Source organism: Nicotiana tomentosiformis, chromosome 11 (assembly GCF_000390325.3).
Source record: "Nicotiana tomentosiformis chromosome 11, ASM39032v3, whole genome shotgun sequence".
Lineage (NCBI taxonomy): Eukaryota > Viridiplantae > Streptophyta > Magnoliopsida > Solanales > Solanaceae > Nicotiana > Nicotiana tomentosiformis.
Genome location: NC_090822.1, coordinates 2,623,553 through 2,637,595, shown reverse-complemented (window position 1 = coordinate 2,637,595; position 14,043 = coordinate 2,623,553). Strand labels below are relative to the sequence as shown.

Here is a 14,043-nt window from a genome sequence, read left to right as displayed (position 1 = left end):
TTCTGTTACAGCATGCAACCCTCTCTCACAATATATTCACATTTAATTCTGTTGCAGCGTGCAACCCGCTCTCCCAATATATATATATTCCTTTTAATCAAGTCTGTCATATATTTATTTCAATCAAGTATATATATAGACTTTTAAATAAGTCTGTTGCGGCGTGCAATCCGATCCCCCTATATTGACTTTTAAATAAGTCTATTGCGGCGTGCAATCTGATCTCCCAATATTGACTTTTAAATAAGTCTATTGCGGCGTGCAATCCGATCCCCAAATATTGACTTTTAAATAAGTCTATTGCGGCATGCAATTCGATCCCCCAATATTGACTTTTAAATAAGTCTATTGCGGCGTACAATCCGATCCCCCAATATTGACTTTTAAATAAGTCTATTGCGACGTGCAATCCGATCCCCCAATATTGATATATTTACTTTCATTTCCGTTGCAGCGTGCAACCCGTTCCCCCAATATATATTACTTTAAACAGCTCATAATGTAAATAAAAATTACTCCAATGAATACCACATTCAATGAGAACTATTAAACATCAAGGCACACAATAATTATAATTTATTTATGAACAAACAATGGCAATAATATGAGAGAAACAATTAGTGCACATATTAATGACAACAACAAACAATAGAAATAAAACAGGTAACTCATTTATAATAATTGAAGCCAACTCAACAATTATAATCTATTATCATTTCAACCAATTCTGGCAAAGAAACAAGTAGCAATTAGTGCACATAATTCAAATAAGCATGTAGCAATTATTACAAAAATTTAAGAATTAATATTTGGCAAAGAATAGAAGAAAAATAATTATTATAACAATTAATTTATGATTTAAAATAATTTATGTTTTTTCAAGTAAGCAAGCAAACAATAAATTTCACGACATATAGATATTCGTCACCTCGCCTATACGTCGTTCATATACATTTTACATAACAAATAATTTAAGGGTTCTATTCCCTCAAGTCAAGGTTAACCACGACACTTACCTCGCTTTGCAATTTCAATCAACTACTCTACCACAACTTTTTCTTTTAAATTTGTCTCCAAAAGATTCAAATCTATTCATAAACGATTCGATATACTCAATACGAATCATAGGAATTATTTCCATATGAATTTACTAATTTTCCGGATAAAATTCTGAAATTTATTTAAATATTCGACAGTGGGACCCACGTCTCGAATCTTGAAAAAACTTACGAAATCCTAATACCCATTCCGAGACGAGTTCAACCATATAAAAATTATCAAATTCCGATGTCAAATGGACCTTCAAATCTTAACTTTTCGTTTTTGAAAGATTTTATAAAAATCTGATTTCTTCCATGTAAATCCGAAAAAATGATGAATATAGACATGGATTTGTGAAATATAATCACTTTTGGTTAAAGAACATTTACCCAATTCAAAGTCGTGAAAATCCCCCTTGAAATCACCCAAATTCGAGACTTGATACTCAAAATGAGTAAAAATGGCGACTTCCGAATTTATGGGCTCTGCCCAGTCATTTTTGCATCTGCGGATAAAAGTATTTGCGGACTCGCATTTGCGAGAAAAAGCTCGTATTTGCGATTCCAGGCTGCCAGGTGAAGTTCTGCATCTGCGGACACTCCTATCGCACCTGTGACATCCGCTTCTCCGCAAAATGGCCGCACCTGCGAAGACCCCAGGCCAGCCCAATCCCGCATCTGCGTGATTTGGCGCGCATCTGCGGACACGTTTCTGCGAGAAGCTGTCCGCTTCTACGATCGAAGCCTTGACACGCCTGGGCGCATCTGGATGGCTCGCATCTGCGAGCTCGCACCTGCGGGCAAAAATCTGCAGGTGCGATTACAGTAGAAGGAAAAAAAATCAGATTTTGCTTAAGTTCAATTCTTGATCCGATTTCAATCCGCATCACTCTCGGGGTACTCAGGACCCTGTATGAATATACCAACAAGTCCAATAATATAATACGGACTTACTCGGGGTCTCGTATCATGTCAACAACGCTGAAATTATAATTCATACCCTGATTCAAACTTTCAGTTTTAAACTTTTTAATTTGCAAACCTCGTACCAAAACATATTAAATGAATCTAGAATGACTTCAAATTTGGCTCACAAGTCATAAATAACATAACGGAGCTGTTCAAATTTCCAGAATCGGATTCCGGCTCCGATATCAAAAAGTGGTGGTCAAACTTGGAATCTTTAGCCTTTAAATTGCTAGTTCCGTTAAATGGTCATAACTTGAGCTAGGGACCTCTAAATTAAATTCCGGGCATACGCTCAAGTCCCAAATCACGATACGGAGCTACCGAAACTATCAAAATACTGATTCGGTCCCTTTTCTAAAAATGATGACCAAAGTCAACTCAGTTGAGTTTTAAAGTTTTATTTCACATTTTAATCTATTTTTCACATGAAAACTTTTCGGAAAATTTTACGGACTGCACACACAAGTTGAGGAATAATAAATGGTACTTTTCGAGGTCGTAGAATACATAATTACTTATTAAATTTAAAGATGATATTTTGGGTCATCACACTGACAGCTTGACTAATTACTTGCCCTTAAACGAAGAGTATTATCAAGGAAAGTGGTAAATAAAGCTTGTAAAGCGTAAGTAATAAGGTGTGGAAATGTAAAAAGAGATAATTAGATTAACTATTGTTGATTGGACGACTAAATAAATAGAAGTCATTAAAAGAGAAATACCTGAAGTGAGCTAGATGTACATAGATGATGTTAGAAATGGGAGGGAAAGAATCCATCCATAGTATGAATTTTAAGTTGCAACTCGCTTATATGAAGCCTGAACTGTTAGTAATCATCGATTAGCCATAGGGCGGGAAATTTATTCGAAGGCCTTGTATACGTTGTCCCTCTCCTTTTCTACCTGGCCAGATTGAATTCTTTTGAGAACAACTAAACTTATGTCTCACATGTCACATCATACGTATATGAGGCTCTTATTATTTGTAAAGCGTAAATAATGAGGTGTGGAATTGTAAAGGAGATAATTGGATCGATTGTTGTTGATTGGTTGGACAACTAAATAAATAGAAGTCGTTAAAATAAAAATACCCGAAGTGAGCTAGATGTACATAGATGATGTTAGAAGTGGGAGGGAAAAAATCCACCCATAGTTCGGATTTTAAGTTGCAACTCGCTTGTATGAAGCATGAACTGTTACTAATCGTCGATTAGCCATAGGACGGTGAATTTATTCCAGGGCCTTGTATACATTGTCCCTCTCCTTTTCTACCTGGACAGACTGAATTCTTCTGAGAACAACTAAATTATTATGTCTCACATGTCACATCATACTTGTATGAGGCTCTTTATTATTTGTAAAGCGTAAATAATGAGGTGTGAAATTGTAAAGGAGATAATTGGATCGATTGTTATTGATTGGTTAGACAGCTAAATAAATAGAAGTCGTTAAAAGAGAAATACTTGAAGTGAGCTAGATGTATATAGATGGTGTTAGAAGTGGGAGGGAAAAAATTCATCCATAGTTCGGATTTTAAGCTGCAACTCGCTTGTATGAAGCCTGAACTGTTAGTAATCGTCGATTAGCCATAGGGTGGGAAATTTATTCCAGGGCCTTGTATACATTGTCCCTCTCCTTTTCTACCCAGCCAGATTGAATTCTTCTGAGAAAAACTAAACTTATGTCTCACATGTCACATCATACTTATTTGAGGCTCTTATTATTTATAAAGCGTAAATAATGAGGTGTGGAATTGTAAAGGAGATAATTGGATCGATTGTTGTTGATTGGTTGGACAACTAAATAAATAGAAGTCATTAAAATAGAAATACTTGAAGTGAGCTAGATGTACATAGATGATGTTAGAAGTGGGAGGGAAAACATTAACCCATAGTTCGGATTTTAAGCTGTAACTCGCTTGTATGAAGCCTGAACTGTTAGTAATCGTCGATTTGTCATAGGACGGTGAATTTATTCTAGGGCCTTGTATACATTGTCCCTCTCCTTTTCTACCTGGCCAGACTGAATTCTTCTCGGAACAACTAAACTATTTTGTCTCACATGTCACATCATACTTGTATGAGGCTCTTTATTATTTGTAAAGCGTAAATAATGAGATGTGAAATTGTAAAGGAGATAATTGGATCGATTGTTGTTGATTGGTTAGACAACTAAATAAATAAACGTCGTTAAAAGAGAAATACCTGAAGTGAGCTAGATGTACATAGATGATATTAGAAGTGGGAGGGAAAAATTCATCCATAGTTCGGATTTTAAGCTACAACTCGCTTGTATGAAACCTGAACTATTAGTAATCGTCGATCAGCCATAGGGCGGTGAATTTATTCCCGGGCCTTGTATACATTGTCCCTCTTCTTTTCTACCTGGCTAGATTGAATTCTTCTAAGAACAACTAAACTATTATCCAAAGGTCTTTACTAACTTCGTAAAAGGCTTACATAAATTTTTGGCAAAAAATGGGCTTGTCCAATCTCATAATGTGTGGACTGTGGCGAAGGTCCAGCCTCCTAAAATTCATACCTCAATCACCCCGCCTAACGAACTTAAACATACAACCAGCTTAAGCAGGTTTTCACATATATTTTAGTATGCGAGCTTCACCACTATTCAAATGGTATTAAGCATCCATCCACATTATTGTACCTTGTCAATGGGTGCATAATACAATTTGAATAGTAGTGGAGCTACATTAATAAAGTTCCTAAATACTATAGATCCCATACCTAATTCTTGTATATCTCATCAGATTTCACAAAAAAATAGATATATTCTTTCATTTGATAAAAATCAGTAGGTAATCAAACTCTGATTCTCTTAATATTAATTATATCAAAGGAAAAAAGGTAAAAAATTTATTATTGAGAATTTAATTATTTCATTCCTACTTCACACTATGGCTTCTCAAAATGAATCAAATCTCTATAATTAGCTCTGGTTTTTCTTCCTATTTTGGCGTAGAATTAAATATTTTACTATAAAATATATAGATGATTTCAGGAAGTGGTGATCCTATTTCATACCGAATGAAAGAATTGATAAAATACCTTCGTACACTAAGTTCTATACAAATGGAAAACCTGTTCCATATTCACCTTTTGAGGTCAATTATTTTCTCAATTCTGATTGCAGTTTCGGCTAATGAGAAATATCTTTCACCCCTTAACTCCACTTATATTAACCTAGCTAAAGAAAGATTCATGTCTCTTGATCCAACTAAGCTTCCAGATCCTCGAATGCCGCCCTATACTTTTACTATTTACCATCGCGATGTATTTGAAAAATTAAACTTTAAGAACTACGACTCATTGCTTGAAAGTAGACTTGCTCGATCTCATGCTAGATCAAGTTATTTGGCTTCGATTCTTGATTTTGAAAATGGTAACGACGTTAAAGAAGGGAGGGTTCCTCCAAATGACAATCCATTACATAATTCTACTGCATCGAGAACTTTTAGAAAAGTTGACTGCTTGTGATACGGTTCAAAATATTACATATTTGAGGACTCAGCTTTTACTTGTGATCTAGATAGTTTTGAGTGTAGCTATTAAATGACATATGGGAGTCGACAAAGAACAAAAGGGTACATGGCCGATGATGTGATTACTTTTGTTTTAGACCAAAGACCAATTAGGGTTATGTTTGGATGTGGCAAAGATCAAACCAGTGGAACAAATTTCAGCGGTTGGTTCTCTGGAATTGCTGGGCTTGGACGCAGAGCACGTCCACAAAAAAAGGGTGGATATTCTTTACCATCACAATTTGGAGCGTCATTATTTTCCATGTGTCTACCAAGATTCATTCGGGAAAGGGATCTACTATCAGTTTTCATAACAGCACATATCCAAGAGCAAAAACAGTAAAATTACTACCAAATAGAAGGTACCCTTCATTTTTCTATGTTAACCTTTATAAAAATTTTATTAATGACAAAGAAGTTTTGGTCAATCCCTCGTGGTGGAATTTCAAACCAAATATGCGTGGTGGAGTCATCGTGGATACAGGAACGACCTTTACCCATTTTCCTAAGGATTTTTATGTCATATTTCGCTATGCGTTTAGAGCTGAAGTACGAGATATTCCTATGGTTGACAATCCAATAGGACCTTTTGACACTTGCTATAAAGATAATCCAAATGGTCCTGGTTTAGTATTTCCTGTTGTAAAGTTTTATTTTGGCAGTGAAAATCCAGGTACAATGTTGCTTTTGGCACAAGAGCGAGTTGTTGTGCACTTTCGTGGGCACTACTGCCTCGTTTTTGTAGGAACGGAGCAAGACTTCTCAATATTAGGGGTTAATCAACTCCAATGTGTAGGATTAACTTTTGATACTTCAGCAAATACTTTGTCCTTCGACAGTAGATGCATGTGATTAAAGTATATAAATTTCTAAGTTACAATTTAAAGGTGTATCCAAGTTTACCATTATTAGCATTTCTTCTTTTCTCTCTGTTTTCGTGAATCCTACAAAAGCTATTGCAATCTTTTTTGTTAGAATCGTGTATTGGCAAGCGTATGATTTGCAGGGAGTGATTGTAAGAATTTTTTTTTTCCTTTCATAATTTCTCATAGATCATAGGTTTAAAGATAAGACCTCATCTACACTTTCCAAATCTAATATTTTTTATCAAGTTACGGTTTGTAGGGTATTCAAATTAAGAGAGACCGTTACTTGCCACACTTAAAATTAAGTACATGTGTTAAAATTTATGGGTTGAAAATGGTTCTTTTAGTGGGAGAGTAAACTAAAAGAAAACAAATATTATACAACTAATTCAGATCTTACATGCATATACTGGAGGGATAGTAAATTAAATATTCTACATTTATCATAGAATATCTCGAAATATATTTTAGCGTTATTCTACAATCCCCATTTGTCTAAAACAATGGCCTATAACAATAATCTATAATTTATTCTTCACCTATACATAAGGAGGTTATTGAGAAAATGTGTTAAATATCAGTGCCAAGTTATTATCATGGTCCACCATCCAATTGTTATGGAATGTGTGTGAGAGGGCTTCCAGTTTACAATACTTACTATGACAAATAAAGTTTGAACACGGTCAATTAGTTCAAATCTATGTATTAGCGGACCCAGCTTTTCATTATGATCAAAATAATTCTAAATGTATCTATGATAGAAAATATACGGCTCGATCAAGAACAAAAAGTTTTATGGTAGATGACGTGATTTATTTTGATTTAGACCAAAGACCAATGTTACATTTGGATGTAGTATTGACCAAACCGGTCTTTTCAATGCTTCCTATTCTGGGATTGTTGGCCTTGCGCGTAAAGTATTTCCATTAGAAAAGGTGGATCTTCTTTACCATCTCAATTTAAGACGTATATATTTTCCATGTGTCTACCAACTTTTCATTCAAGAAAAGGATCGATAATGAGTTTCCATATAAGCAAGTGGCCAAGAGCAACATCAGCAAAATTGCTACCAAATTATAAGTACCCTTAATTTTATTTTGTAAACATTGATAAAGTTATTGTTAATGAAAGGGAAGTTCCGGTAAAACTCTCATGGTTGAATTTCAAACGACATATTAATGGTGGAATCTTGGTGGATACTGGGACAACTTTTACCTATTTTTCTGTTGTTTTTTATGTTGTATTTCTCTACATATTAAGAGCTGTAGTAGAAGATATTCCTATGGTTGAAAATTCAAACGGACCTTTTGACACTTGCTATAAAGAGGATCCAAATGGTTAGGAACTATACTTTCATGCTGTGAAGTTGTACTTTAAGTATAAGCACGAGTACGAAGTTGAGTCTAGAATAGTGGTATGTCTCCAATAAAATATATTAGTGGATTAATTTTTGCTATTATAAAATAATAAACACAACAAACAGATATTTGAGTTAGGCTGTTATAGAGACGTAATAATTCAAAAAGTATACAGTAATAATGATGATTATTACTGCTATAAGTAAAATGTTGTTATAGAGGTAAAATATAATAGAGAAAATCATATCCAAAGAAAACTTGATAGTTATGATGAAACGTTGTTATAGACAAGGGCGCAGATACAACTTTGAAAAATCAGGTTCATCTCAACCTGCTACTTTAAACGCGAAATATAAATTTATATATATAATTTTTTTAAAATTGCAATAAATAGTAGATATGATCCTATAACTTTAAAATTATAGGAAATTCAACGCTAATAATCATAAAGCTTGAATCCATGGACCTTAATCCTGGCTGCTATGATAACCGAGGGTAGCTATAGAAAGGTTTGTAGTGGAAAATCCACATTAACAAAGTCCCTTAAATTATCTCATGAGATTTCATGCTCTCTATTTAGGAAAGACGTTCGTGAAAAATGAAAAAAGTTCTTTCATTTACTGATGTTGGGCATATTTCGATATGTGTTGATATTACTTTACCCATATTTTAACCACTTTTTTGATGCTATTTGATCTTTAAAATGCCCAACATGATTTAATTATTAGTTTTATGACTAATTGAGTTGTGTGTGATGATTTAGGGTGTTTGGAGTGCAAAAATATCAAGAAAAGGTGCTCTAGGTAGAGGAAGAGGGGTTGGATGCGTCGCATCCAATCTAGAAAAAAAATCAGATTTCGTGCACTCTTAGGAGTGAAGTCGGCCCATAGCATCCGCCTTAGCATCCGCACCTGGGCAAAGCTGAGATGGAGGAACAAAGGGAGGATGCATCCACCCTAGTATGCGAAGCTGGAAAGTGGAGGACGAGGTGGATGCGACGCATCCACCCCAACATCAATCCATGAAGCTGATTTGGATTAGGAATAGGAGAACTTTGGCCCACAACTTTTGTACGCAATATATAAGCCAAAAACGCCTCTTTTAGGGCATATAACATATTGGGAAGGGGGAAAAAGCGACGAAAAAGCTGGGGAACCACAGAATTCATCTTGAGTTCTTATTTTTCCTTCTTTTATTGATTCTTATGCACTCTTGTAAATTATTTGATGATTGTATGAACATGAGTGGCTAAGAACCCTATTATTCTAAGGTCATGGACGATACATGAATATTGATGTTTGAAGTTTAATTTGACAAAGTTAATTTTATCATATTGGATTGTTTATTTAATTCTGTTTTTAATTAATTTGCTGAGTAGCTAAAAGTGAATTACTATCTACGAATCTAGAGTTGAACTCGAAAGTGAGAATTCTAGATTGCATATAGAATTAAATATAGCAAGTTCTTGAACCCGGACATCGGGGAACGGATTCGCAATTAGGATAGAAATATACCTAATTGTCTTGCTCGGTTGAAATACAGGAAGTGTAAATGCATTCTTGTTAATCTTAATTCCATAGACATATAGGCATTAAGTTAGCTTGAATAGGCGAGTAAGAACTCGACAGATTCTTATGAGTAATATCAACCTTGTCAATCAACAATCCAAATAAATTAATTAGTTATTTTAAGCTAAGAATGCAACATGATTGTTAGATAACCCGTTACCCTAGAATATTATCTCCTATTGATTGTTATTCAAAATTATTTAAGTGTTGTGGTTGATCTCTAGTATTTCATTACTTGATAGTTTTTAGGTAGTAAATTAGAAAATTATCTATTTTGTGAGAAATCATTTGAATCGATAAGTTATTTGAGTTTGAGTTAGTCAAAAGTTAATCATAAGTCTCTGTGGGAACGATACTCTACTCACTACTATATTACTTGACGACCACGTATACTTGCGTGAGTGTGTTTGGTCGCAACAAGTTTTTGGCGCCGTTGCCGGGGACCTAGAAATTAGCTACTTGACTAAGTTAAGCTTTTATTGCTTATTTGTTCAAGTTTTAATTTTCAGTTTGCCTTGTTTGTGTTAACGCAGGATCTTCTCTTGAATGCGGAGGAGTAGAAGTGCAAACAACCTCCTTCATTTTGATCTAGAAATTGAACGAACACTTCATAGAGTGAGGAGAGAAGTCAAAGCTAGAACGAGAATAGAAAGAGAGTTGGACATCGTAGTTCAACCACAGCCAATAGAGATGGCAGGTAATGAGGAGCGTCCGGTGATAGAAGCCGCAAGGACCAATCTTGCTAATATGACTCAGGCTATCGTGAAGCCTGATATCACGAGGCATTTTGAACTCAAACAGTATATGGTACAGCTGATTCAGTCCACAGGGCAATATGTGGGTCTATCACATGAAGACCCGCAGAGGCACATTCAGAACGTTTCCAAGGACTATATCAGGCTGACACTATTTCCCTTTTCATTGTTGGGGGAAGCTAAGGAATGATTGCAAAAGGAGCCCGCGAACTCAATCCACACTTGGGATGATTTAGCAAGGAAATTCCTAATCAAGTTTTTCCCTACTAAGAAGACAAAATCGCTGAGGAGCCAAATTCTTGGGTTCCAACAACGGGATGGCGAGACACTTCGTCAAGCTTGGGAAAGATACAAGAAGCTACTCAGAGACTGCCTGCATCATTGTCAGACTGATGAGGTATTGGGTCACACGTTTGTTGATAGGCTAGACGAGGCATCAAAGATGAATCTTGATTCAGCGTGTGGGGGTAGTTGCATGGCAAGGCCGTATAGTGAAATACAACTATTTCTAAATAACTTCACTGCTAATGACCATAATTGGCAAGGAGATGGGGACTCAAGAAGAGCAATTAAACAGAAGGCAGCCGGGGTGATTGAGCTTGATGACTTCTCAGCCATGAGAGCAGATATTGCAAAGCTGGCAAATCAGATGAACAGAATGACAATGCAAAAAACACAACAGATGCAACATGTACAACAAATGTCTATTTGCTGCGAACTATGTGGTGACAGTCATATGAGTGACATGTGCCCTACAAATCCTGAATCTATATACTATGTGGGACGACAAAACAGAGGTCCGATGAATCAGCATGCACAATATGGGAACACTTACAATCCAAATTGGAGGAATCATCCTAACTTCTCATAGGGAGAAAATCAACAGAATCAGTATAGGCCTCAAGGAAATTTCAATCAGCCTCAGAAGCCACCCCAACAAATAGAAGAGAGTATGAATGACTTGCTAAAAAAGTTATTGCTTGACAATCAACAGCTCAGGACCGATTTCAGAAATCTTGAGAGGCAAATGGGGCAGTTAGCAGCAAATCAAAATACTAGACCTACAGGCTCTCTTCCCAGTGATACAGAGAAGAACCCTCAAGTTAATGCAGTTACACTCAGAAATGGGAGGGAACTAGAGGAAGTGCCAAAGAAGAGAAAGGACAAACCTATACCTGAGGGGGAGCTGACCCCTAAGGCAATACACGAGCCAAAGAAAAATTATGCAAGTTCAGAGCCAGTGGAGGCTTCAAGGCCCCCACCACCTTTCCCCCAGAGATTGCAGAAAAAGAATGACGATCGCATGTTCAACAAATTTCTCTCTATGTTAAGTCAGGTTCAATTAAATATTCCATTGGTGGATGTACTTCGTGAAATTCCAAAGTATGCTAAATACATAAAAGATATAGTGGCTCACAAGAGGAAATTGAGTTCGAGACAGTTGCACTTACTGAGGAGTGCACTTCAATGGTCCAAAACAAGCTTCCTCAAAAGCTTAAGGATCCTGGTAGTTTCACCATCCCGGTGCGAATCGGTAATATTGATGTGAGTTGTGCTCTTTGTGATTTGGGGGCGCACATAAATCTTATGCCATTGTCCTTGTTTAAGCAATTGGGTTTGGGAACTCCAAGACCAACCACTGTGATGTTGCAATTAGCTGATAGGTCCATAGCCTACCCTGAAGGAGTGATTGAAGATGTGCTGCTGCAAATTGGGAAATTTATCTTCCCAGCTGACTTCATTATTCTAGATTTTGAGGCTGATGAACAAGTTCCAATCATATTGGGACGACCTCTCTTGGCTACTGGTGATGCAATAATTAAAGTGAGAGAAGGGAAAATGATTATGAGGGTGGACAACGAGGAAGCAGTCTTTAATGTCTACAAAGCAATCCAACTTCCCCGTCACTATGAGTAGCTCTCTATGATATCTGTTGTGGAGGTGGATGAGCAACTTCTTGACACGAGTGTATATCTTGACGACTCTCTAGAAAAAGCACTCATGTTGTTTGATAGCTTGATGATTGATGATGAGGTTGAGGAGATGATGCATATCCTAGATGCATCATGTGCTTACATGCAAGGAATACACCCGTTTGAGTCCCTGAATAGGCCAAGTGGTCCCCCCCAAAGCCGTCAATTGAAGAAGCTCCAAAATTGGAGCTTAAACCCCTACCCCCTCACCTTCAATATGCTTATTTGGGTAGTTCTGACACTTTACCTGTTATTGTTTCTTCTCACTTGTCTAAATTGCAGGAAGAAAAGCTATTGAGGGTGCTACGTGAGCACAAGCGAGCAATTGGGTGGACAATGTCTGACATTAAAGGCATTAGTCCAACTTTCTGCATTGCATAAAATCCTCGAGGATGGACACAAGCCAAGTGTAGAGCAACAATGCCGACTAAATGCAATCATGAAAGAGATGGTAAGAAAAGAAGTGATTAAGTGGCTTGATGCAGGTATTGTATTTCCAATCTCTGATAGCAAATGGGTAAGCTCCGTTCAATGTGTGCCGAAGAAAGGGGGGATGACTGTAGTAGTTAATGAAAATAATGACTTAATTCCTACAAGAACTGTCACTGGATGGAGAATTTGCATAGATTATAGAAAATTGAACAATGCCACCCGGAAAGACCATTTTTCCCTCCCCTTTATTGACCAAATGCTTGATAGGTTATCTGGCCAGGAATATTACTGTTTCCTGGATGGTTATTCGGGGTATAATCAGATTGCTATGGCCCCAGAGGACCAAGAGAAAACTACATTTACGTGTCCTTATGGCACGTATGCGTTCAAGAGAATGCACTTTGGTCTTTGTAATGCACCTGCGACTTTTCAAAGGTGTATGATGGCTATTTTTACTGACATGGTTGAAAGATTTGTAGATGTGTTCATGGATGATTTTTCTGTGTTTGGATGTTCTTTTGATAATTGTTTAATGAACCTTGATAAAGTGCTTGCTAGGTGTGAAGAGACGAACTTGGTGCTAAACTGGGAAAAGTACCATTTCATGGTACGTGAAGGTATAGTTTTGGGGCACAAGGTGTCCAAAAGTGGTTTGCAGGTGGACAAAGTGAAGGTGGAGGTGATTGAAAAATTTCCCCCACCGACATCCGTCAAAGGCATTCGCAGTTTCTTGGGCCATGCAGGTTTTTATCGTCGTTTCATTAAAGATTTTTCGAAAATTTCTTCTCCTTTATGCAGGCTTCTTGAGAAAGATGTGCCCTTCAAGTTTGATGATGCCTGTCTGAAAGCATTTGAGGAGCTGAAGGGAAGGTTGGTGACTGTACCAATTATCATTGGCCCAGATTGGGCACAATCATTTGAGTTGATGTGCGATGCAAGTGACATAGCAATCGGAGCTGTTTTGGGGCAAATGAGGGATAAAATCTTTCACTCCATTTATTATGCGAGCAAAACTATGAATCCAACTCAGATGAATTATACAGTTATTGAAAAGGAGTTGCTTGCAGTGGTCTGGGCGTTTGACAAGTTCAGATCCTATCTAGTGAGAACCAAAGTCATCGTTTACACAGATCATTCAGCTATCAGATACTTGTTTGATAAGAAAGACGCCAAGCCGAGGCTGATTCGTTGGGTCCTCCTCTTGCAAGAATTTGACTTAGAGATCCGAGATCGAAAAGGGACAGAAAATCAAGTGGCTGATCACTTGTCCAGATTAGAAAGTCGGAATCATGTAGCTGAAGGAGGGTCAATCAAAGAAACATTTCCTGATGAGCAGTAATTAGCAGTCACCTCAGGTGAAGCTCCATGGTATGCAGATTATGTGAATTTTATTGCAAGTGGGGTGACGCCACTAGATTTGACACCTGACAATAGAAGAAGATTTTTACATGATGTGAGGATCTACATGTGGGATGAGCCATTCTTATATAGGCAGTGCGCAGATCAGTTGGTGCGAAGGTGTGTTCCTGAGGAAGAGATGAATG

The 14,043-nt window shown here is 36.9% G+C and overlaps 1 protein-coding gene across 1 annotated transcript; it reads left to right on the top strand.

Annotated features, from left to right (window-relative positions):
- Positions 1-6,003: 6,003 nt before the first annotated feature.
- Positions 6,004-6,399, top strand: LOC104117788 (protein ASPARTIC PROTEASE IN GUARD CELL 2-like). The gene has a single exon (XM_009628895.1). It carries the CDS (start codon positions 6,004-6,006, stop codon positions 6,397-6,399), a length of 396 nt encoding a protein of 131 aa, XP_009627190.1.
- Positions 6,400-14,043: the final 7,644 nt, after the last annotated feature.

Bases quoted from the DNA above. Each gene is read 5' to 3' on its own strand.
- LOC104117788 (XM_009628895.1), top strand. From the start codon at position 6,004: ATGCGTGGTGGAGTCATCGTGGATACAGGAACGACCTTTACCCATTTT.